The 20,909-nt window shown below is 62.4% G+C and overlaps 3 protein-coding genes and 2 long non-coding RNA genes across 22 annotated transcripts in view; 2 read left to right on the top strand and 3 right to left on the bottom strand.

The window, feature by feature from the left end:
* Nucleotides 1-3,802: 3,802 nt before the first annotated feature.
* LOC128311949 (uncharacterized) lies at nucleotides 3,803-7,244 on the bottom strand. Its single transcript, XR_008290699.1, has 2 exons — nucleotides 6,047-7,244; nucleotides 3,803-5,687 (listed from the first exon to the last, which is right to left on the bottom strand). It is a non-coding gene; the product is annotated as an uncharacterized LOC128311949 (long non-coding RNA).
* Nucleotides 7,245-8,566: 1,322 nt separating this feature from the next.
* Nucleotides 8,567-11,394, top strand: CALML6 (calmodulin like 6). 5 transcript variants are annotated; one of them, XM_053205610.1, is made up of 5 exons: nucleotides 9,260-9,513; nucleotides 9,829-9,873; nucleotides 10,552-10,726; nucleotides 10,836-10,980; nucleotides 11,058-11,370. In XM_053205610.1, the coding sequence occupies exons 2-5, from the start codon at nucleotides 9,871-9,873 to the stop codon at nucleotides 11,209-11,211; spliced, it is 477 nt and encodes a 158-aa protein (XP_053061585.1). In that variant the 5' UTR covers nucleotides 9,260-9,513; nucleotides 9,829-9,870; the 3' UTR covers nucleotides 11,212-11,370. The 5 variants fall into 5 exon arrangements, with proteins under 5 accessions (XP_026916503.2, XP_053061585.1, XP_053061616.1 ...); XM_053205621.1 differs by having other exon boundaries at nucleotides 9,264-9,873; nucleotides 11,058-11,158; nucleotides 11,231-11,394; XM_027060702.2 differs by lacking the exons at nucleotides 9,260-9,513; nucleotides 9,829-9,873 and adding an exon at nucleotides 8,567-8,802.
* Nucleotides 11,395-11,404: 10 nt separating this feature from the next.
* On the bottom strand, nucleotides 11,405-15,922 carry TMEM52 (transmembrane protein 52). Of its 3 annotated transcripts, XM_027060699.2 has the most exons (5): nucleotides 13,433-13,542; nucleotides 13,304-13,347; nucleotides 13,151-13,210; nucleotides 12,410-12,588; nucleotides 11,405-12,330 (listed from the first exon to the last, which is right to left on the bottom strand). In XM_027060699.2, exons 1-5 carry the CDS (start codon nucleotides 13,496-13,498, stop codon nucleotides 12,155-12,157), a joined length of 525 nt encoding a protein of 174 aa, XP_026916500.1. In that variant the 5' UTR covers nucleotides 13,499-13,542; the 3' UTR covers nucleotides 11,405-12,154. The 3 variants fall into 3 exon arrangements, with proteins under 3 accessions (XP_026916500.1, XP_053061557.1, XP_053061563.1); XM_053205582.1 differs by lacking the exon at nucleotides 11,405-12,330 and having other exon boundaries at nucleotides 12,410-12,541; nucleotides 13,433-14,827; XM_053205588.1 differs by lacking the exons at nucleotides 11,405-12,330; nucleotides 12,410-12,588 and adding an exon at nucleotides 12,595-12,920 and having other exon boundaries at nucleotides 13,433-15,922.
* A 146-nt stretch (nucleotides 15,923-16,068) lies between these two features.
* CFAP74 (cilia and flagella associated protein 74) overlaps nucleotides 16,069-20,909 on the bottom strand; it is a 79,360-nt gene continuing 74,519 nt past the window's right edge. For 5 of the 10 annotated variants that reach the window (XM_053205505.1, XM_053205524.1, XM_053205511.1 and 2 more), the window contains 10 exons: nucleotides 20,254-20,507; nucleotides 20,090-20,145; nucleotides 19,837-19,956; nucleotides 19,435-19,590; nucleotides 18,438-18,570; nucleotides 17,785-17,939; nucleotides 17,419-17,551; nucleotides 17,061-17,191; nucleotides 16,717-16,851; nucleotides 16,069-16,572 (listed from right to left, as the gene is read on the bottom strand). In XM_053205505.1, coding sequence (XP_053061480.1) covers nucleotides 16,471-16,572; nucleotides 16,717-16,851; nucleotides 17,061-17,191; nucleotides 17,419-17,551; nucleotides 17,785-17,939; nucleotides 18,438-18,570; nucleotides 19,435-19,590; nucleotides 19,837-19,956; nucleotides 20,090-20,145; nucleotides 20,254-20,507 — 1,375 coding nt within the window. In that variant the 3' untranslated portion in view covers nucleotides 16,069-16,470. Of the gene's footprint in view, nucleotides 16,573-16,716; nucleotides 16,862-17,060; nucleotides 17,192-17,418; nucleotides 17,552-17,784; nucleotides 17,940-18,437; nucleotides 18,571-19,434; nucleotides 19,591-19,836; nucleotides 19,957-20,089; nucleotides 20,146-20,253; nucleotides 20,508-20,529; nucleotides 20,665-20,909 lie in introns of those variants that run through there. The other 5 variants (XM_027060696.2, XM_027060693.2, XR_008291408.1 and 2 more) reach the window with 4 other exon arrangements.
* Nucleotides 18,370-20,765, top strand: LOC128312326 (uncharacterized). Of its 3 annotated transcripts, XR_008291454.1 has the most exons (4): nucleotides 18,370-19,016; nucleotides 19,140-19,727; nucleotides 20,260-20,344; nucleotides 20,567-20,765. It is a non-coding gene; the product is annotated as an uncharacterized LOC128312326 (long non-coding RNA). The 3 variants fall into 3 exon arrangements; XR_008291452.1 differs by having other exon boundaries at nucleotides 20,260-20,765; XR_008291453.1 differs by having other exon boundaries at nucleotides 20,301-20,765.

Here is a 20,909-nt window from a genome sequence, read left to right on the forward strand (position 1 = left end):
TCCGTCCTGCCTGGCTGGGTGGCTGGCCTCAACCCAACTCAGGAGTACTCCTGGCGCCTGAGGCTGTTTGTTGAGAATCCTGCCCCCTGAGGCCCAGCCCATGGACACCTGGGAGGTGATGCAAGGTGTGCCTGGAAGGGGCGCTGAGAGGCGGGATGGGACCTGGGGGCCACGTGGCCTGGAGAAGATGGTGTGCAAGGGCAGTGGTGCCAGAGACGGGGGGGGGGGGGGGGGGGGGGGGGGGGGGTGGGGGGGGGGGGGGGGGGGGGGGGGCCTGGGGCCTGAGGAGGTGGAAGAGGAAGTGGGGGGCTGGGACCTCAAGCAGCAGGGGTGCTGACAGGAGTCAGGAGCACTGCGGGCCCTTGGGCTGCCCCTCCCGGGGAGGCTGGGCCTGCAGGCACCGGGTGTTTTGGAAACCAGCAGGTGTGGCTAGGCACGTGGGGCGGCTGCCTGGTGCCAGGGGCCCTGGAGCTCTCACTGTGACGTGTGTCGGGGACCTGCTGGGCCCCGCTATATTCCCCTGGGCATCTGCCCAAGTCCCATGCCCAGACCTGCTCTGGAGTGCCCTGGTGGGGGGAGTGGCTCATCTGCTGGATCCCACTCCTAAGGGCCTGTCTGTCCCCCCCTGCCCCCCACTGCTCCTCCAGCAGCCCCTGGTGGCCCCGGGGCCCAGGCCTTGGGTAGGCACTTTGGTGCCCAGACTTCTGAGAGAGACAATGGGGAGGAAGCCCTTGAAGAGGGTGCAGGGTGAGGGGCTGTGGGTCACCCCCGACTGGGCACCACCTGCAACACGACTGAGGCCAGGGCCAGGGGTGCCCCACAGGCCATGGGTGCTGCCTTAGGCTAAGCGCCCCCCACCCCCCCAGGGGCTTTACCTGGAACCTGTTTCCCCTCCGTGCAGGGCAGACCTTCAGGCCGCTGCCCCCCTCTGGCTGCTGGGCCCACTGGGACTCCGCGACAGAAGTCTGAGGCTTTACATATGTACACACATATACACATATTTCTATTTTGTAAATTTATTTATTTTTGTGAGAGAGAGCGCAGGTAGGGGAGGGGCAGAGGGAAGGAAAGAGAGAAACCCAAGCAGGCTCCGAGTGTCAGCGCAGAGCTGGTTGCAGGGCTCAGACTCACAAACCGTGAGATCATAACCTGAGCTGAAGTCAAGAATCGGACGCTTACCCCGCTGAGCCACCCAGGCACCCCTTCAACATATATTTCTTAAAGTTTATTTTGAAAACAGCATGAACAGGGAGGGGCAGGGGGAGAAAGAATCCCAAGCAGGCTCCACACTCAGCGCGGAGCCCAACTCAGGCCTCGATCCCACAAACTGTGAAATCAAGAGGCCAGGGCTCAACCAGCTGAGCCACCCAGGTGCCCCAGAGGCTCTTGATGCATTTGAAACCTCTTTTAGCTTTGGACACCATGTCCTTGGTGTGTTCACGTGCAAACAAGACGGAAAGGGAGCAGGAAGAGTCTCAGAGGTGTGGGAGGAGCAGGGGTAGGGAGCACAGGACTTCCAGGCACCAGCTGACCCCCCCCCCCACCCCCCCCCCCCCCCCCCCCCCCCCCCCCCCCCCCCCCCCCCCCCCCGACAGCCAGGAGGGTCACACAGCAGCCAGGCCGTGTCCCAGGAGCCCAAGGCGGGGCGGGGCGTGTGTGCGTGTGGCTGTGGTCCCCCTGGCTCAAGGGCTTACCTGGGGGCCTGCACATGCGGGTCGGAGGTCAGCCCAAGACCGCCAAAGGCTCCACTTTCCCACAGCCTGTGCCCTTCCCCAAGGCCCGCCACCTGTGGGGTCCGCCTTAGGAGTGAATGGAAAGGGATGTTTATGTCTATTTTTCTCCTGCCAATTGTCGGATCCAAAAGCGAGGCTTTGAAGACAAGACTTTGAGACGAGGGGTAGAGAGCGGCACGCACCAGCGGCCTAGGCGGCGACCTTGGCCCAGTTCCAACGCGGGGCCGTCCGACCCCAGACCCTAAATGACCTCTAGCGGGGAATCGCGGCCCGCCGGGCTCCGCACGGCTCACGAGCGCCGCCTGGTGCCCACGCGTGGAGACGCCGCCAGCCTCGCTGCTTCCGGGCGGGAGCCGAGGGCCGGCCGAGCGACGGGCCGGGGGCGGGGCTGAGGCCGAGTGACGGGACAGGGTGCGGCCGGGGGCGGGGCCAGCGCCGAGAGACGGGCCTGGGGCCGGGGGTGGGGCCTTCTCTGAGTGACGGGGCAGGGTGCGGTCTGGGGCGGGGCCTGCGCCGAGTGACGGGCAAGGGGCGGGGCCTTGGCTGAGGGGCGGGCCTGGGCGGAGAGAAGCCCCGCCTCGGACCTCGCGGGGGCTTTGGGCCCCTGGTCCGGCCTTCTCCAGGAAGAGATCAGCCGTGGCCGCTGATCTCTGGTTTGTTGCAAACTTGTGTCCCTCCCCCGCCCCCTCCCTTAGCAGAAACAGCCCCCTGCCACTCCTCTGGCTGTTTCCTCTCGTCTTGATTTCGAAATTAATCGGAATCTCGGTAGTCAGCGGTCAGATTGCTGTCGATCTCCAATGTGGAGATTTCCTTGTGGATCAATAAGTGGTCGATGTTCAGACTCAGGGGGTGCTGAGGAAGGATGCTCTGGGGCTGCGCCCGCAGACTTAGCACGCGTGCGGAGCGCGGGGTGCGGAGGGGCTCCCCGCCCCCAGACGCGCCCCCTGGAGGGGAGCTGCCGCCCCTGCAGCCTGGGTGCAGCCACCCGCCCTGCCCGCCTTCCTGCAACCTCTCTCTGAAGGTTGTGTCTGAGCAGAAAGCAGCTGGGGTCTGTTTTTATCGAGTCGGACAGACTTCGGTTTATGTGGCGATTGTTTTAAATGAGTTCTTTTGATTATTGACGTATTTAGATTTTTTTTTTTTAGATTTATTTTTTAAAATAAACTTTACTTGGGGGCGCCTGGGTGGCTCAGTCGGTTAAGCGTCAGACTTCGGCTCAGGTCATGATCTCATGGTTTGTGGGTCTGAGCCCCCCTCCCCCCTCCCCCGGCGGGCTCTGTGCTGACAGCTGGGAGCCTGGAACCTGCTTCTTCGGATTCTGTGTCTTCCTCTCTCTCTCTCTCTCTGCCCACCCCCGCTCGCGCTCTCTCTCAAAAATAAATAAACATTAAAAAAATAAACTTTATTTTTAGAACAGTTTTAGATTTACAGAAAAATTGCTGACAGTACAGAGTTCCCATGCACTTCACACTTCACACCTATGATAGGACTATCTTACTAGCATGATACATTTGACTTTGTCACCATCAACCAGTATTTACATACTATTCTTAACTAAAGTCCTTGCTTTATTCAGATTTCCTCGGTTTTTAACGAACGTCCTCCTTATGTCCCAGGATCCCATCCCGCATGAAGTCATCACATCTCCTTGGGCTCCTCTGGGCTGTGACAGTTTCTCAGACTTTCTCTTTATTTTAATGTCCTTGACAGTTTTCAAGAGCGCTGGTCAGGACACTTTGTAGAATGTGCCCCTCCTGGGATTTGTCCGGTGCTGTCTCATGATTAGACTGGGGGTGTGGGTTTCAGGAGGACCACAGCGGGGGTGCAGTGCCCTCTCGTCACATCGTATTGGGGGTGACTCATCACTGCCATGTTGACCTTGATCACCTGAGGGGGGCAGCCCCTGGTTCTCCGTTTCCATACTCTACTCTGTGGAGGGAAGTCACTGTTGGGGCCTGGGTTGTGTCCCCCCCTCCGTGAGGCTAGAATAGCTACATGAATTATTTGGAATTGTGTACGGGAGAGGTGGCTCTGCTCCCCCATGTATTTATGAATCACTTATACCAATATGGACTCATCAATATTTATGTTTATTGTAGTGGTGAAATATTAAAAAAAATTTTTTAACGTTTATTCATTTTTTGAGGGACAGAGAAAGACAGAACGTGAGTGGGGGAGGGACAGAGAGAGGGCAAGACACAGAATCCGAAGCAGCTCCAGACTCCGAACTGACAGCACAGAGCCCGACACGGGGCCCAAACTCATAAACGTGAGATCACGACCTGAGCTGAAGTCAGAGGCTGAACCCACTGAGCCACCCGGGTGCCCCAACTGTGTTTTTGATTCTACCATTCTGACAGGTGTGAGGTGACATCTCATTGTGGTTTTGATTTGCATTTCCCTGATGACTAATGAAGTTGAGCATCTTTTCATTTGTCTGTTGGCCATCTGGATGTTCTCTTAGTATTTGTCCTTTGTGACTGGCTTGTTTCACTGAATATAGTGTCTTCCAGGTGCGTCCACGTTGTAGCAGTTGCCAGCATTTTGTTCCTTTTTATGGCTGAATAATTCCATCGTACATTCTATGCGGGTTCTCCAGAGAAACAGGATACACACGCACGCACGCACACATGCGCACGCACTCACGTGCACACACGCACGTATGCACACACGTGCACGCACACACATGCGCATGCACGCACACACGCACACTGAGCTGAGGAGACTGATCACGGGAACTGATCCACGCAGCTGTGCAGGCCACGGCGTCCCACCCTCTGCCCTCTGCGGGCTGCGGACCCGGGAGAGCCCGTGGCGATTCAGTCTGCGTCCGAAGGCCAGAGAGGCAGGACGTCCCACGCAGGCAGAGGGCAAACTCACCCTTCCTCTGTCTTTTTCGTTCCGTTTGGGCCCTCACCAGACTGGACAAGGCCCACCTGGCTTGGTGAGGACAGTCAGCTTACAGAACCAAACGCTTGTCTCTTCCAGAGAAGCCCTCACAGACGCATCCAGAAATACCGCTTCGCCGCTGTCGGGGGCCCTTAGCCCAGTGGAGCTGACGCATAATTTTTATTATCACATATGTATACACTATGTTTCGTTTCTCCATCCATCCGTCCCTCCCTTGGGGTGCTTTGGGTTGTCTCCACCTTTTATGTATCGTGAATAACGCTGCTATGAACACAGGCGGACGTGGATCCCCCTGCTCGCAGTTCTCTTAGGTACATACGTGGATAGCGTGGTCATCCTACGTCTGCTTTTCTGAGGACTCGCCAGACTTTTCCACGCAGCCATTTCGCATTCCCACCGTCTGCGCACAGGATCCCGATCTCTCCGCCTCTTCCCTAACCCTTGTCGCTCTCTGTTTTTTGAGAATAGCCATCCTACTGGGTGGGAAGGGATAAGTCACTGTGGTTTTGAGTTGCATTTTCCTAATGATTAGTGACGGTGAGCAGCTTTCCGTGTGCTTCTTTGCCATGTGTGGATCTCCTGTTGCAAAAATGTCTGTGCAAGTCCTTTGCCCATTTTCAATTGGGTTGTTTATTTCTGTTGTTGTTGAGGTGTAGGAATTCTTTTTTTTTTTTTTAACGTATTTTCTTAAAGTACACTCCATGCCCGATGTGGGGCTTGAACTCGTGACCCTGAGAGGAAGGGTCACATGCTCTACCGACTGAGCCAGCCAGGGGCCCGAGTTGTAGGAATCCCTTACATATTCTGGACGCGAATCCCTCATCAGAGATGGGGTTTGTGGGTATTTTCTTCCGGTCTGTTGGTGGCATGCTTCCGTGCACAATGGATATATGCGGTTATAATCCGATCCTGCTTGATTCATTTCTTGCTCTCATTGTTCCTGCACTGGCCCCCGGGAGCTCCGTCAGGTGGCTCGGTTTACTTGCATGACATTACTTTCTGCTTTCAAGTTATGCTGCTTTTCTCAGGCTTCTGTCTTCTGTCCTGCATTTTGTTAGGTTCATTACATTTTCTTTATTCTTTTTTCCCTCCACAGATGTGGACTTGATGCAACTTATTTCTATTATTTTAGTGGTTACCTTAAAGTTTCACATTACATTAACAAATTTTTAAAAAATGTTTGTTTTTGAGAGAGAGAGAGAGAGAGTGAGAGAGCACACAAACAGGGGTGGGGCAGAGAGAGGGAGACACAGAATCCGAAGCAGGCTCCAGGCTCAGAGCTGTCAGCCAGAGCCGGACGTGGGGCTCGAACCCATGAACCGCGAGATCATGACCTGAGCCGAAGTCAGCCGCTCAGCTGACGGAGCACCCCTGCCCAGGCACCCCTCACATCACATTTTCACCTCAGTCACCGGCGCTGGCCATCCCTGAACAGGACTGGGATCTTACACTTGCATTCCTGGCCACCTGCCACGGTTGATGGTCCCGGGCTGGCTTGATTTTACTCCCCTGGTCCAGGCTCCCCTTGCGGACCCTGAAACAAAGACTCAAGACTAGGGCACGGAATTTTTCTTGGGCGTATGAGGTAAGAGGGGGTGGGGAGGGGGCGTTCCTGGGCAACCGTACTCAGCACACTGGGACCCAGGGGAGACGTGTCACGGGTGCACGCCGTTGCCGGTGGGTGAGGGGGCTGGCTGCAGGCACCGTGCAGCGTGTGGGTTCCAGACTCTGGCCTGCCCTGTGCTGGCTCAGGAAGCCTCAGGCAGGAGCCGCAAGAAGAAGGGGGGCTTTGAGAACCCTTGGTACGTGTGGGGTCTCACACCTGCCTGGCTCGTGCTCCGGCCCCTCAGCGGAGCCGCTGGGGCCGCCCGTGTCCCCGGCTCCTGCCAACACAGCCCATCGGTCTCTTCATCCTCCGCCGTCCTTGAGCTGTCAGACCCAGCTCGTCCCCAGCCCGGTTATGCTGCAATTTAACCCTGGGTGTCAGCCCAGTGGCCAGGAGGGGAGGTGGACGTCCTGAAGGGGACAAATGTTGCCGGGGATTGGCAAGGGCAGGGGGGACGATGAGGCCTCCGCGTTCTATTTCGGCTGGGGGCGGGGGTGCGGCTCTTCCCAGGGAGAGGTGAGCAAACCCTGCAGAGGCAGAATGTTCCGAAGGACACCCACCTGGATGTCCCCCACCCACATGGCGAGGTCCCAGCTTTCCCTGTCGAGGTTCTGACAACGGTCAGGGGCTGGGCAGCGGCCGCCTGGTCTCTGGCCCACCCTGCCCGATCGCCACAGTGACAGCTGGGGCGGGTGGGCCACTAGGGAGACGTGTGTGTGTCCGACCCCAGCGGCACCTCGTTGCAGCCGGGCGGCGAGGAATCCATTTCCAATACCCCTTCTAGTTGCGGAGTGGGCCCTCAGGAAGCCGACCCCGGGATGGGGTTTGCGTTCACACTACGCACAGGGGTCAGTCCCAGAGGCAGGGAGGGGGCAGGATCGGGTGGGGGAAGTCGGCTGTGCAGCAGGAAGCCTCAGGCCAGCCATGCGGACTCGGGAGCGATAACCCCTTCCGAGGCTCCACCTGGGCCCCGCGGCGGCACAGTTGGTCCGCCCTTGAGGGGTGGGGGGCCTTGTGGCGTCTTCCCACCGGGGACCCCGGAGGACCCCGGGGACCCCGGAGAAGTCTACGGGCTCCTCTCTTCCAGGAAGGGGTCACTGGGGAAGCACGTGCAGTCTTTCACCACAACCTGGCCTGGGTTTTCAGTCTGTGAGTTCAGCTGCTCCCTGCAGGTGCCTGAGCCTCCCTTCCGGACCTGCCTGGAGGAAACACCGTGTGCCCTGCAGTCGGAGGATGGCCCCGGGGGCACGTGCACAGGTGCCCAGGTTCTTGGAACGCACTGCCCTCGATGGCCTTCTGTATCAGCCAGGGATCTCCAGAAAAACAGACCACTAGGGGTGGGTGGCAGGGAGAAAGTGAGGGACAGGGTGATTTATTTTGAGGAATGGGCTCCAGTTGTGGCGACAGTGGGGTTGGCGAGTGCAGCTGGAGACCCAGGAAGGAGCTGATGTTGCAGCTCGAACCCAGAGGCCCTCCGGAGCAGAATTCCCTCCTCCTCTGGGGAGCTCAGTCTTTTCTCTTAAGGCCTTCAACTGATTGGATGAGGCCCGCCCACATTACGAGGGTCATCTGCTGATTTAAATGTTAATCACACCTAGGAAAGCTTTGTGTTCTTTCTGTCCAGTGGAATGTTATTCCACCTTAAAAAGGAGGAAATGCTGGCACCTGCTTCAGCATGGATGGACCCTGAAGACATCATGCTTCGTGAAGTAAGCCCATCCGAAAGGACAAATCCTGAGTGAGCCCACTTATATGAAGGGCCCGCAGGAGTCAGATCCATGGAGATCGGTCGATGGTGGGCGCCAGGGGCTGGGGGGGTTAGTGTTTAATGGGGAGTTTCAGTTTGGGAAGATGGAAAATTCTGGAGATGGACAGTGGGGATGGTTGCACAGCAGTGTGAATGTGCTCAATTTTCAATGCCCCTGAGCTGTGCACTCACAAACGGTTAGGATGGTAAATTTCTATGTGCGTGCTTGTGTGTACGTGTGTGGTTGCCACAAATTAAAAAAAAAAAAGATCGTGGTATGTGATAGATGTTTAATGAATGTCAGTTCCCCTTTCTGAGTGATATTTTACATTAGCTTCGCCACTGTAATCAATATATGTGGAAAAACCCTTCGCGGCAACACCTTACCAGTATCTGGACAACTCTGGGCACTGCGGCCCTGGCGAGAGCCGTGAAATCAGCCGTCGGGCTGTCCTGCTCCTGGCGCCGCGACCCTGTCTTGCTCTCGGTCCCCACTGACTTCCTCACGCGTGGTTTGGGCTCATAGATGTGACTAGTGTCACGGAAGAGCTGTCGTACTTTGGACTCCTGTTCTGGTTTGACATCTTTGAGGGAAGGGGTGGGAAAGTCTTTCCTCCTCATCACCAAGCCTGGAGCCAGCGGGCCGGAGCAAGCAGCCAGGGCAGAGGCGGGCCACCCCCCCCAGACCTGGGGCCAGCTTTTGCTGCGCCCCGTCCCCGAGGCCCGCTGGTCTTGTGCCCGCCGGAGCCATCCCGTCCGTCAGCACAAATCTTGCGGCCTCAGCAGCTGGCCTGGGCCTCAGTGGGGTAAGTCCCGGAGGCTTCGGATACCCGGTCAGGCCCAGAGCCGAGCGGGCGGGGCCGGGCACACCCCACCTGCTCGGATCCGTCAGGCGGGCGTGTGCCCACGTGACTCCGGGGGCCGTGCACGGGGCGGGGGGGGGGGCAATTAGGTGGGAGCCCATCTGCGACCCTCCCCGGTGCAGGGGGACCGGAGGCAGGGACGGGAGGCGCCCCTCAGCCCATGGGGCTCTGACCAGCACCTGCCAGCCTCCGAGCCCTGTGCCCACTGCCGGTGGGTGCGGGGAGCAGGGAGGCGCTCGCTGGACGTGACGGGGTGTGTGTGAGGGCTCAGCACACGTACGCAGGTGTGTGTGCTGCTGAGACATCTTGTCACCGAACAGCCTGGCCACGAGGCTCCCCTGAGAGCCAGCTTTGCTGTTCTGAGTGGAAGGGAGGTCAGGTTTCTCGGAGAAACCCCAGAATAGCCTCTGGCCGCGCAGAGGAAACCTGGTCTGGCCTCCCGGGAGCCGGTGAAGCGCCCTGGTCCTGTCTGTCCCACCCCCTCTTGCCTCCACCCCATGGCCAGCTGTCTCCTCCCTGGGCTGCAGACCCCCAGCCCCTTCTGCGAGGGGTGGGGGGGGGGCGCTCTGGCCTGGTGTGTTCTCCCCACCTGCCTTCAGAGAGTGTCTGCGAAGCATCTGGCCCGCGGGGATACGAGAGTGTCACCTGGCTAGGGTGGGCATCCCAAAAGAACCCTCGCAACTGAAGCGATGACAGGCTGAGAGGGTTCTGAGGCAGAACGGCTGAGGCTGGGGCAGGGGCCTTACCTGGGACCTAGGATCCGAGGGGGAGCTTCAGGGTGAGGGGATGCCCAGGCCAGGGCAGGCCAGAAAGGGGCTTTGTGGGTCGGGGCCAAACCTGCCCCCAAATAGGGCTGCGGGATCTCCTGGCCGTACAAGGCTCTTGGAATCTGGACCCTGGGGACCCCAGGCAGCTGGGCCCAGCTAAAACGCTGCCGACACCCCATACCTCGTACTGTGTGCACAGCAGATCTGGTGCCACCGAGAGGCGTTCTCCCAGCCAGCCACAGACATGGTAAGCCTGGTCCCGGCACCCGGCGGAGCCACGGTGGGCTCCCGGGTGGTGGAACGGGAGCTGGGAGCAGGGCCCAGGGGGAGAGAGGACGGGTCAGTGCCTCCAGGCACCCGCACGGGCTAGAGGGAAGGGGCGGAGTGGGGGCTTCGCCGGCTGCTGACACCACCCTCGCGCTGGGGGCCGGGACAGAGCAGCCCTTTCTGAAGGCTGCGATGGCAGGGACAGGCAGGGCTGTCGGGGGCTAGACCACCCCTGGAAACGCCAGAACAGGCTGGGGTCCTCCACCCTGACCTGTGTCGTGCTCCCCCACGGTGCCCTTCGCCCGGTCTCCCCTGGTGTCCCCTGCCTTCGTCCCAGAGACTGGGCCTGGCCCAGCCGGTCCTCCCTCCCGTGGCTGGCCCGAGCCTCGGTGTCCCACACCTGGTCTCTGCCCCTCGTGCCCGTCCCTCTACCCTGCCTGGCGGACTCCCGCTCCCTCCTTGAGACCCGTCGCTTGTGCCACCTTATCCGGAAGCCGCTCTGGGCCGGGGGCCTCCTTTTGTAAGCACAGGCCTCGACGGGTTGCCGGACGGATGGACGGGGCAGGGTGCCTTGTGCCACATGTGCCGGGGCCTCCGAGCTCCCTCGGACGGAGGGGCAGAGGGGGGCCCTGGTGAAGCCGGGCGGCTGTCCCTGTAGACGGAGCGCCTGACGGCCGAGCAGATCAAGGAGTACAAGGGGGTCTTTGAGATGTTCGACGAGGAGGGCAACGGGGAGGTGAAGACGGCGGAGCTGGAACGGCTCATGAGCCTGCTGGGCATCAACCCCACCAAGAGCGAGCTGGCTTCCATGGCCAAGGACGTGGACAGAGACAGTGAGGCCGGGCAGGGGGCAGGGCGGCTGGGGGTCACCCGCGAGCGTGAGTGGGGAGGGCTGCAGCCGCCTGCCCTCACGCGGCCTGGCCCTCTGCTTGCTCCCTGCAGACAAAGGATTCTTCAATTGTGACAGCTTCCTGGCCCTGATGGGGATTTACTGGGAGAAGGCCCAGAACCAGGAGGGCGAGCTGAGGGCAGCCTTCCGTGTCTTCGACAAGGAGGGCAAGGGCTACATCGACTGGAACACGCTTAAGTAGGGCCTGGGGCTGGGCAGGGGGTGGGCGAGGGCCAGAACCCTATGGGCTGTCACTCAGTGTGGGGGCCCCGCAGGTACGTGCTCATGAATGCAGGTGAGCCCCTCAATGAGGTAGAGGCCGAGCAGATGATGAAGGAGGCTGACAAGGACGGAGACGGAACCATTGACTATGAGGGTGAGTCGGGGACAGGCCTGGGAGCTGGGTGGCTGGGCCAGGCCGGTGGCTGACCTGTCCTCCTGCTCCCAGAGTTTGTGGCCATGATGACCGGAGAGTCCTTCAAGCTAGTCCAGTAGGAGCAGGTGCTATGGCCCTGGGAGGCCTGCCCGAAGAAGGCCACTGCCTGCTGCGGCCCACGCTGCTGCCCAGCCTGCCCCCCCCCGCCCCCCCCCCCCCCCCCCCGGCCAATAAACACTCCAGACAGACTCATGTGTGCTTTACTGTCCATAGCCTGGAAAGGAGGGGCTGACAGAGATGTGTGTCTGGAGAGAGGAGAGGGTTTTGTCCAGGCAGCCATGGCGCATGGCGCATGGCGCATGGCCTGTCCCTCCCGCTGCCCAGCTCTGGGCTCTGGACGGCAGCCTGAAGGCCAGGTTGGGGGCAGGGCGAAGACTACCATTTGCCCTGCCTGCCTGCATGGGGGAGGGGGGTGACCACCCACAGGCCCCTCCCGGAGCCCCTACAGAGGAGATCACTTAGGGACAAATTTTATTCTGTCTCCAAAAGCCGGGGTTGTCACGGCCAGCCTGAGGCTTAGGCCTGTGGGGTCAGGGCTGAATGCAGCAGCCTTCGTGTGCATGCCTGTGCGTGTGTGCGTGTGTGCGTGTGTGCGTGTGTGTGTGTGTGTGTGTGTGTGTGGCCAACACGAGGCCGGCCGGCTTGGCTGCCTGGCGTTACATAGCAACGAGGCCAGGGCTGCAGCAATGTGCTGGACGGCCAGCCTTCCCTGGGGAAGGATGGTAGGGGTGTGCTGGGGGGTCCCCGGCTGCAAGTGCCCTCGCACCGGGTCCCTCTGAGCACGGGGTGGCTGGCAGCACTGGGAGGTTCAAGAGGACCTTCCTCTGCCTTTGAGGGGCACCAGGGCTACAGCCAGGGGTGCTGGGCACTGGAGCCTGGCTCCCGGGGCCCTGCTGATGTCTCTAGGCCTCAGGCCCCAGGGAGAAGCCTGGGTTACTAAGAGGAGGGTGGCTCTTTCTGTCTGGGTTTGGACATCTTGACAGCCTCTTCGTAGGAGGGTGGCAGCTCAGGGGCATACGGGCTGTAGGCAGGAGGGGTCATGGAGTCGAGGTCCAGCTCCCCAAAGGGCAGAGGCAGCTGCGTGCCCAGCGGATACTGCACAGAACTGTAAGCTGCAGGGAACCAGAGTGGGTTTGTGTGGGGATAAGTCTGGCTCTCACTCGCCCCCCCACTCCCCCTGCAGGCACTCACAAGTCACAGTGCTGTGCACCGGGCTGTCACTGTCTGTAGGGCTGACCGTCAGGCCACAAGGCTGAGGTGTTGCTGGCAGGTGTGGCTGGGTGTGTGCCCGCTTCCGGAGGCAGCAGAACCGGACACAGCTGGCTGTGACCCCACACAGCAGCAGCAGAAGGACAGCGAGTAAGATAAGCCTGTGCAGGGAGGAGCGGGAGCCTACCACTGGACTGACCCCTGGCCACCAGGAGCCTGCTCCCCAGGGGCAGTCAGGGCCCGACTGCCCAAGACAGGACAACGGGCAGGATAAAAGAAAACCAGAGAATGAGTGTCTCTCCAGGCCAGAGACCTTTCACCAGGCCAGAGCTGGGCCTGAGGAGCTGGCCCCTCCTGGCCTCTTGCTGCTGGGCCTGTCCTGGCTGTCTCCAGGGCTGGCCACAAGTGCCTTGGGCTCACTCCCAGGACACACTGTCCCAGGCCATCTGCACAATCCTGTGCCCAGACCGATGACCGCGCTCAAGGGGGCCTCCTGCAGGGGTGAGGAAGGAGGGGGCGGGAAGCAAGCGATGAAAGGAAGTCCAGCCAAGGGCCTGTGTGCCCAGAGCTGTCCGGGATCGGGGCAGGGCCCACGTGGGAGGCTGGCTGCCCTGGTGCTGAGGGCAGGAGGTCCTGGCGACTCGGCCGAGAGGGTTCGGGGTCTGGTGGGCCCGGCCAGGGGAGAACCGTCGGACCCGGCTCAGCGCCGAGGCCTCCACTTACCCCACGTGCCACAGGCTGCTCCAGCGGGCCTGGGGCGGGCACCTGCGGGGACGGCGGCACCTGGAGCAGGTGGGGCACCAGCAGGGTCGAGTGCCCCGCCCGAGCCTCCCGACAGGGCGGGGCCAGGCCCCGGCTCCCACCCCCCTGACTTACAGGTCCGAGGGGTCGCAGCTGCCGTCTCCGAAGCCCAGCGCCACCTGTGGGGACAAGGGTGAGCCCGGGCCGGGGCGCGCCGAGCTCACACCCGCCCCGCGGTGCCCGCGCCGAGCACCGCCGACCCACCTGCGGCAGCTGCAGGAGCTGCGGCAGCAGCAGGAGCCCACGGGCGGCCGGCACCCCCACTACCATGCTCGGCACGGACAGGGAGCCTGAGCCCGCCCGCCGCGCCCCTTTATGGAGGCTCCGCCCCGCGCAGACCCCGCCCCACGACGGCCGAGCCGCTTCACGAGGCCCCGCCCCTGAAGGCTCCGCCCATCGGAGGCCCGGCCCCGTGGCCACACCCCGGAGCCCCTGACCTAGAGCCCCGCCCACTAGAGGCACCGCCCCTTGAAGCCGCGCCCAACATGGGTCCCGCCGCAGGGCCGCGACCGCCGGGTAGTGTCCTCCGCGTCTCAGAGCCTCGGGTCGCGGGGTGGGGGAGGTTCTCACTCTCCGCGCGGTGCAGAGCCCCCATCCCGGCCGGGCCAGGCCTGTCCTGCAGTCAGGCTCGGTGCGGACCGGGCCAGCCCTGTTGTGGCCAGGGCCGCACAGGGTGTGTGGCCTCGGAGGGTGGCGGCCAGGACACATGTGGGCCAACTCACACACCGCGGCGCTCAAGGTGAAGGGTTTCAACAGTCAAGACTCTGGGGGGTTCTAAGCGTGTTGTTCAACGGTATTTATTTTGGTGGCGCGCTGCGGGCGCTCACTGCCTGGGGCTGCCCGGGCCAAGCCCACCCGGATTCCAACCCTGGCTCCCGGACGTTGCGGTACCCTGGAAGCAAACCACGTTTCAGGCGCACTTCGCCTTGAAAGCCATGCTCAACCCAGGGAATGTGGCCTCTGTGGTGTCTGGGCCTGGCCGTGACAATGCCCGCTGTCCATTCTTCTAGGAAAGACTGGGGGCCATTTCTGGCACCTCCCCGCTCTTCTCACCAGGCTGAGTGCGCTCGTCGGTTTCCTCTCCCCTCTGCTCCACCACCGGTGGTCACGCTAAGGGAGGAGGTCGGTACAGCAAGATGCAGGGTGGTCTGTCTTGTTTGGGGAGGGGGGGGGGAAGCTACCTTTGACCTTTCTTTTCGTTTTCTTTTTTAAAGGTTATTTATTTTGAGAGAGAGAGAGCAGGGCAGGGGCAGAGAGAGAGGGAGAGAGAGAATCCCAAGCAGGCTCCATGCTGTCAGTGAAGAGCCTGATGGGGGGCTCGATCCCACAAGTTGTGAAATCTTGACTTGAGCTGAAACCAATAGTCAGACACTCAACCGACTGAGCCACCCAGGCACCCCCCCCCCCCCACTTTTGACCTGTCTTTCTTAATTGCACTCAAGACATACTCTACATGCATCTCCCCCATTGGGAGGGCCTCCTGGGCGTGGCTCTCCCACCTGGACCTGCCAGGCACCTGCTCTTTGATCTTGCTTGATCTTGACCTGGGCTTTGCCTGGAAGCTGTCCCACACCTCCAGGCTGTGCCAGGCACCGCCCCCCCCCCCCCCTCCCCAAGGGCCCCCTTGCTCACCCTGCTGTAGCCAAGCTGGCTAAGTTTGGCTCTTGACCATCTTTCCTCCTTCTTGCCTTCACTGCCTTGGGAGGCCCAACTCAGGATGGGAGGGAGAAGGATGGACAGAAGTCCAGCCAGTGCACAGGAGTTCAGACAGAGCCTTGGCCAGTGAGTACCAGGGCCTGTTAGCAGGAGAGCTAGGCCGGGGTTTACAAGACAGTGGCTTAACCCTCCTGCCCACTAGCCAGGGCAGGACGCGAGGACCATGGCCTGCAGGGAGCAGGCCCTCCTGGAGCCTGGGTTTGGCCTGGGCTGCTGGACCTGCCCTCTCCTCTTACCTAGTGAGAAAGTGGCTTGGGCTATGGCTGGACAGCACTGGTGAGGGCACAGACAGAAGTCCTGCAAAACAGTACTTTAGGGTCACTGTCACTGGCCTGAGGTTAGGGAGATGGCAGGCTTCCGGGGATGAAGGGCACCAAGGAACTGGGACTAGGGCAGGTGGCTCCAGGCTGGTATCCCGAAGCCTGTGCCCAGCATGGTCCCCAGATGCACCACACCCTCCACTCCTGCTCTCCTGCTGGCAGGTGCGAGACTAGGCTTGGTGGGTTGCACATGCTGTGCACGGGGGGCCAGACCGGATGTGCTCTGTGGGGTCGCTGTCCAACCAGCACTATCCAGAAGGCAGGGGCTGGGGTATGGGTACATTCTGAGCTGCAAAGAGTATTGTATGGCCTGTGGGGGCTTCTACCTTGAAGGACCTGTTGGAGCCCAGAAGGCTGAGCCTGGACTCGTTCCAGAAAAATGGAAAACCAAACTCATGTTCTGGGTCTCACCCTGGACCCCAGCTTAGCTCTGAAGGAGGACACGAGCATGAGTCCCCCACACTTGGTCCCTCCTTGCTTAGGGTCACCAGGGAACCTGAAACTTGGGAGCAGCAGAGAAGCCTAAGGGGTCACCCTGGCTTTGAAGCCGCCTGTACCCTTCTCCCTCCTTGATGGGCCTCCTAGGTCTGGGCTTGTCTCAACTCCAGCCCTCTACCCCCAGCACCCTGTCCTGCTAGCTGTTCCCCCAATGCTGCAGGCACCCACCCTCCACAGGGGCAGAGTTCATCATATGGACTGATCTGTGTGCATGGTGGGGGTGGGGTGGGGTAGAAGGCACGGGGCTGCCTCCCCAGGGCTCTGTCCCCATCTCTCATTCAGTATGCATCCCACACTGCAGGCCTGTACGAAGCAGCTCAGAAGGTTTATTGGCAGACTTGTGGGGGCAGCTCTTCCCCGCACCAGGGCTTCTAAAGGCTGGGCAGGAGGGTACTGGTGGGGCTGGGGGCTCTGAGGGGCTCAGGGTAAGAGTACGTGTGGGTAGGACTGGCCTTGTTGCCTTGTTCTCAGTGGGGCCAGGGAGGGGTGCTCTTGGCCTCTAGACTTGCTGGGTCCAGGTCAGCAGGAAGCAGCCATGCCTGCAGGGCTGGGGTGTCCCGGCCATAGGGCCATGAAGAGGGCTGCACGTTTGAATTTGCCCAGCAGGGGATGCCCAGGTCCCAGGCCTGCGGGTGGCTTGGCCTGGTTTGCGGACCACAGGAGGGCTTCAAGAGAGAGCAGGAGGTGCGTGGAGAGACTCCTGTGGCCTCAGGGGCCGCTCACCACCTGGGCTACAAAGAAGACCTTGTAAGTCTCCTTCACATCCCCCTTGAGCTGCAGCAGGGCTGACACCACGAGTGGATGATCCAGCTGGAACGGGCGGGGAGGAAGGAAGGAGCCCCTCAGTCGACTGCCCACCTCACCTGCCAAGGGCCCGCCCAACAGCCCCCAACCTGGGTGGGGCGGGGGTATCATCCCTCCCAGCGCTCCCTGGCCAGAGTCTGTGGCACCTACATCAAAGTCTGCAGGTGGCAGCCAGGAGATGCTGATGGTCTTGGTCTGGCCACGCTCCACGAAGCCTCTGGAGGGCTCAATGGTGAAGCCCTTGTGCTGCAGAGATGCAGCGCCGTCCAGGCTGAACTCGACGGTCTGCAGGGCACTGGCGTTACAGGTAGGCTGGTAGGCCGGGCACAGCGCCCAGGAAGCAGTGTGACAGGGGTCGAGGATGCCCGACTCCACCTGCCCTCTCAGCCCTGACTGGCAGGCTGCCCACCCACATCCACCAAGGGGCAAGGCCAGGAGGGACCAGGCTACCCAGGGCAGGGGACGCTGCAGAGGGGCCGGGTGGACCTGGTCACCTTCTTTGGAGACAGCTGGGTGGTCCGGATGCAGCCCACCTGCAGCTCTCGGGTGGCAGGAGGGGCTGGCATGTCTGTGTCTAGCTGGACGTAATCTAGGGTCACCAGGATGGGCTTCAGCTCCTCGGCTTCTGGAGAGAGAGGACCCGGCTGGGGGCCAGTGTGTGGGGGGCTGTGCCACCCGGGGCGTGATGGAGGTGCCTAGGGGTTAGCTGGTCCTCGGGAAATCGCCCTCCGGGGGATGGGCCAGAATGCCCACCCCACCCTTCAGGCTTCCTAGGGCTAAGGGTGCAGGCGGGCAGCTCCTCCTACTGTCCTCACACCCCACGAGGGGGCTCCCACACCTCAGAAAACACACCTTCTCTGTGCTCAGGGTCACAGGTGGGGATCACGGTCAGGGACTCCACAGGCACGTCCAGGGGGTCTCCACCCTCTACGAACATCATGTGCTCACGGGCCGCGCCCTTCAGAAGAATCTGGTGGGAGAGTTTCTGGGGACAAGGACCATAGCAGTTTCGTTCCAAGTCCCCGTGACGGGGGGGTCTCCAGGAGGAAGGGGGCCCGTGGAACCGGGGACAGTGGGCTCTCCACTTGACGACACCCAGCCCGGCGTGGAGCCCTCAGGCACGGGCCAGGGTCTCCAAAGGGGGGCAGGCAGGGAAGGCCGGAAGGGCCCCGGACACGCGGGAAGGGGGGGGTCGAGCCGAGGCTCGTGGAGCCGCACCTTTCCGAAGAGCACCACCTGCAGCCTGTCGGAGAAGTAACGGCTGTCGTGGTCCGGGCTAAAGGTCACGGTAAAGTCCTGCGTCTTGCCGGGGTCTATGACGCCCTCGACGGGGATCACGCTGAACACGCTCTGGCCGCTGTGGTTTTGGGTGCCTGCGCGAAGGTCGGCAACGTGCGGGTCCCTTGCTCCGCCTGCAGCGCCCCTCCCCAGCCCGACGCTCTGGCCCCCAACCAATCCACTGCCCGCAGCGCCCCCCCCCCCCCCCCGCCCCAAGGCCCACCCCTGCCCCGTCCCCGCCCCACCCGGGCCGCGCCCCCCCGCCCCAAGCTCCACCCCCCGCCCCGCCCCCCACGCCACCCCTGCCCCGGGCCGCGCTCTCCCCAAGCTCCACCCCCTCCCGTCCCCCACCACTCCTGCCCCGCCCTCCGCCCCACCAGGGCCGCGCCCCGCCCCAAGCTCCACCCCTGCCCCGTCCCCGCCCCACCCAGGCCGCGCCCTCCGCCCCAAGCTCCACCCCTGCCCCGCCCTCCACCCCACCCGGGCCGCGCCCCCTCGCCCCAAGTTCCACCCCTGCCCCGCCCCCAGGGCTCGCTCTCCGCTCACACCTGCCCTCCCCAGCAGCCGCCCCGCGCCCCCGCCCGCCAGCTCACCCACGACTTCAGTCCTCTGGGCGGGAAAGGCGAGGAACTGCGGCAGCCGCTGCTGGCTTTTGCCCCTCCTGGAGCTGGAGAGGCTGTCCAGCTGCATGGAGAACCTGATGGGCAGCGCCGAGCTGTTCTGCAGCTGTGAGGACAGGGACCTTCAGCGCACTGCCGTCCACCGCCGGCGCGCGGGTCACTGCGAAGGGGGTCTCAGCTCGCCCTCGCTGGGGGTCACGCCCTGCTGGCTGTCCAGCCGCCCTCCGGCCCAACCATTTTCGCCTTGCTCCCGGCACTTTCCTGGGCTGCTGGTCCATCTCACCCAGCCTCACGTTAGCCCCCTTTCCCGGCCGGTGCGCCCAGCCCCCTCCACGCGCCTCGGGGAGGGAAACTCCGTGGTAGTGCGCCTTGGGCTCCACAGAGCCCCCCTCTGCCAGGCTCAGGCTGGCCTTCAGCTGAACCAACACCCTCGCCCCTCTCTGAGAGCGCCCCTCCTCAATAAACACTTCAGGGAATCCCTATCCTGGACCTGGTGCCAGGTCCCGACCTAAGCCGGTGGAGGAAGCAGTTGGCTGCTTGATCCCAAGGCTGGTGAGTCCCTCAGACATTGGAGAGACCTGGGGAGCCAGGCCTGCCCTCCCACAGGGGGTGGGAGGCCACAGGGCAGTGTCACGTCACCAGGAAAGTCTGTAACCCCACCCCCACCCTCCACAGCAGTGCCCAAGCTGAGCTCCTCCTCATCCCAGGTGGGGTGGCTCCTGCAAAGGCCCCGAGGCAGGAAGACAGGGAGCACTAAGAGGCGGAGCTGGTGAGGCGTGGAGGGAGGGGCACTCAGCCTTCCCCCTGCTGGACTGGGCAGTGGAGGCGGCAGCTGCTGGAGGTAGGGGCTGGATGGGGGGGGCCTGCACCTCCACTAGCTCCCCTACCAAGGCGGGTCTGACCCCTCCCAGGGTGGAGCCCTCTCCTCGGAGGCCAGGGCAGGCACCAGGTCCCCCGTGATGTGTTTCACCTTGAAGCTTGAGGACGCAGACTCTCCGGCAATCACGTAACCCATGTCGAGGACGTCCCCTTCAATGGAGCACGTGATCGTGGATGCCACGCCAGTGCCCACGAGGGTCAGAGACAGCGTGTCTCTCTTGGTGATGATGTCCAGTGTTTCTCGGGCCTGAGAAGACCACGTCCATTAGCACGGAGCAGACATCTGTCAGAGGCGTGTGCTGGGGCTCTGGGAGCAGCTGGGTCCGGGCAGACTGGAGCAGAGTGATCTGAGCTCCCTAGCCTCCTCCTGCTTGCCCGCCAGAGGTGAGGCCCGGCGGCGGGGGGGGGGGGGGGGAGGGGGGGCGGTGCGGGGGACCCACTGCCTCCGGGGACCCAAGCGCACGGGCTGCAGCATGTGGGCCCGGGGACTCACCAAGATGCTCTCCCGGGGAGAGAAGGACAGTGTCAGGACCTGGGTCTCGCCTGCAGGCAGCTTGCCGATGGGGGTCAGCAAGATGAAGGGGCCACTGGGGTTCAGCACAGAGAACTCCACCTGTGGCCCGGTGTCAAGGAGAGGTGGCAAGAGCAGGGCTGCAGCCCCCCCCCCCCCCCCAGCTGCTCCCTCCCATCCCCGCGAGCCACCTGGGTCCCCGCGAGCTTCCCGGGCTGGGTGTGGACAAGGATACGGTGAGGTCCTCGGGGGAGATGTTCTGGATGGAGACCTTTTTTATGCCACGGTGTCCTGAAATAGGAACGTGGAGTCAGAGGCCCGGGGGTGGGGGGCGGGCACCCAGGCCTGGGCCCCCGGGGCGGGGGTGTGCCTGGTGGGCTGGGCCCAACTGGGGCTCACCTACAGCGATGTCACCGAAGTTGAAGATGGTTTTGCCTTTGTCGGAGGTCACCACGAGAGACGGTGCCACGGCTGGACACCACAGCTCCAGGTACAGGGTATTGTGGGGACTGGGGGTGGGGCAGGGTGCGCTGGGGGCGTTGTGCTCTGCACCCCGCCCTCGCCTGCCCACTTCAGCCTCCCTGCCCTTCCCTCTGGGCCCCCAGAACTGGTTCGTAGCAGAGGATGGACAGCCACTTTCTGGAAGACACCCCCTCCCCCACCAGCGCACTGCACCTGAAGCTCAGGGGTTCCGTCCCCTTCCTGTCTTCAGTGTCACCACTGGCAACGACACAGGGAACCACAAACTTGTCAAACCTCCCCTGGAAAGATCTGGCCAGGGTGGCCTGGGCAGCCTGGTACTCGTCCGAACTGGAATTAAGCAGCAGCGCACACTCACGCCCCTGTACCCACACTGTCCCCAGAAGCCCCGGGGGGCCCTGCCACACTCTCCCGGGCCCCGGGCCGGAGGGGTAAGGCCCCGGCTGTGGCCGTCCCAGGTATGTCTGACCAGCTGGCTTTCCCACCCTTCCCTGCTTGCTGGGGGGCCCTCCCCTACCCCAGGGTGCCGATCAGGCACCTAACCGGAGGGCCGCGTTCCTGGGGCCCCAGGCAAG

The sequence above is a fragment of the Acinonyx jubatus genome, chromosome C1 (genome assembly GCF_027475565.1).
Source record: "Acinonyx jubatus isolate Ajub_Pintada_27869175 chromosome C1, VMU_Ajub_asm_v1.0, whole genome shotgun sequence".
In the NCBI taxonomy this organism is placed as follows: domain Eukaryota; kingdom Metazoa; phylum Chordata; class Mammalia; order Carnivora; family Felidae; genus Acinonyx; species Acinonyx jubatus.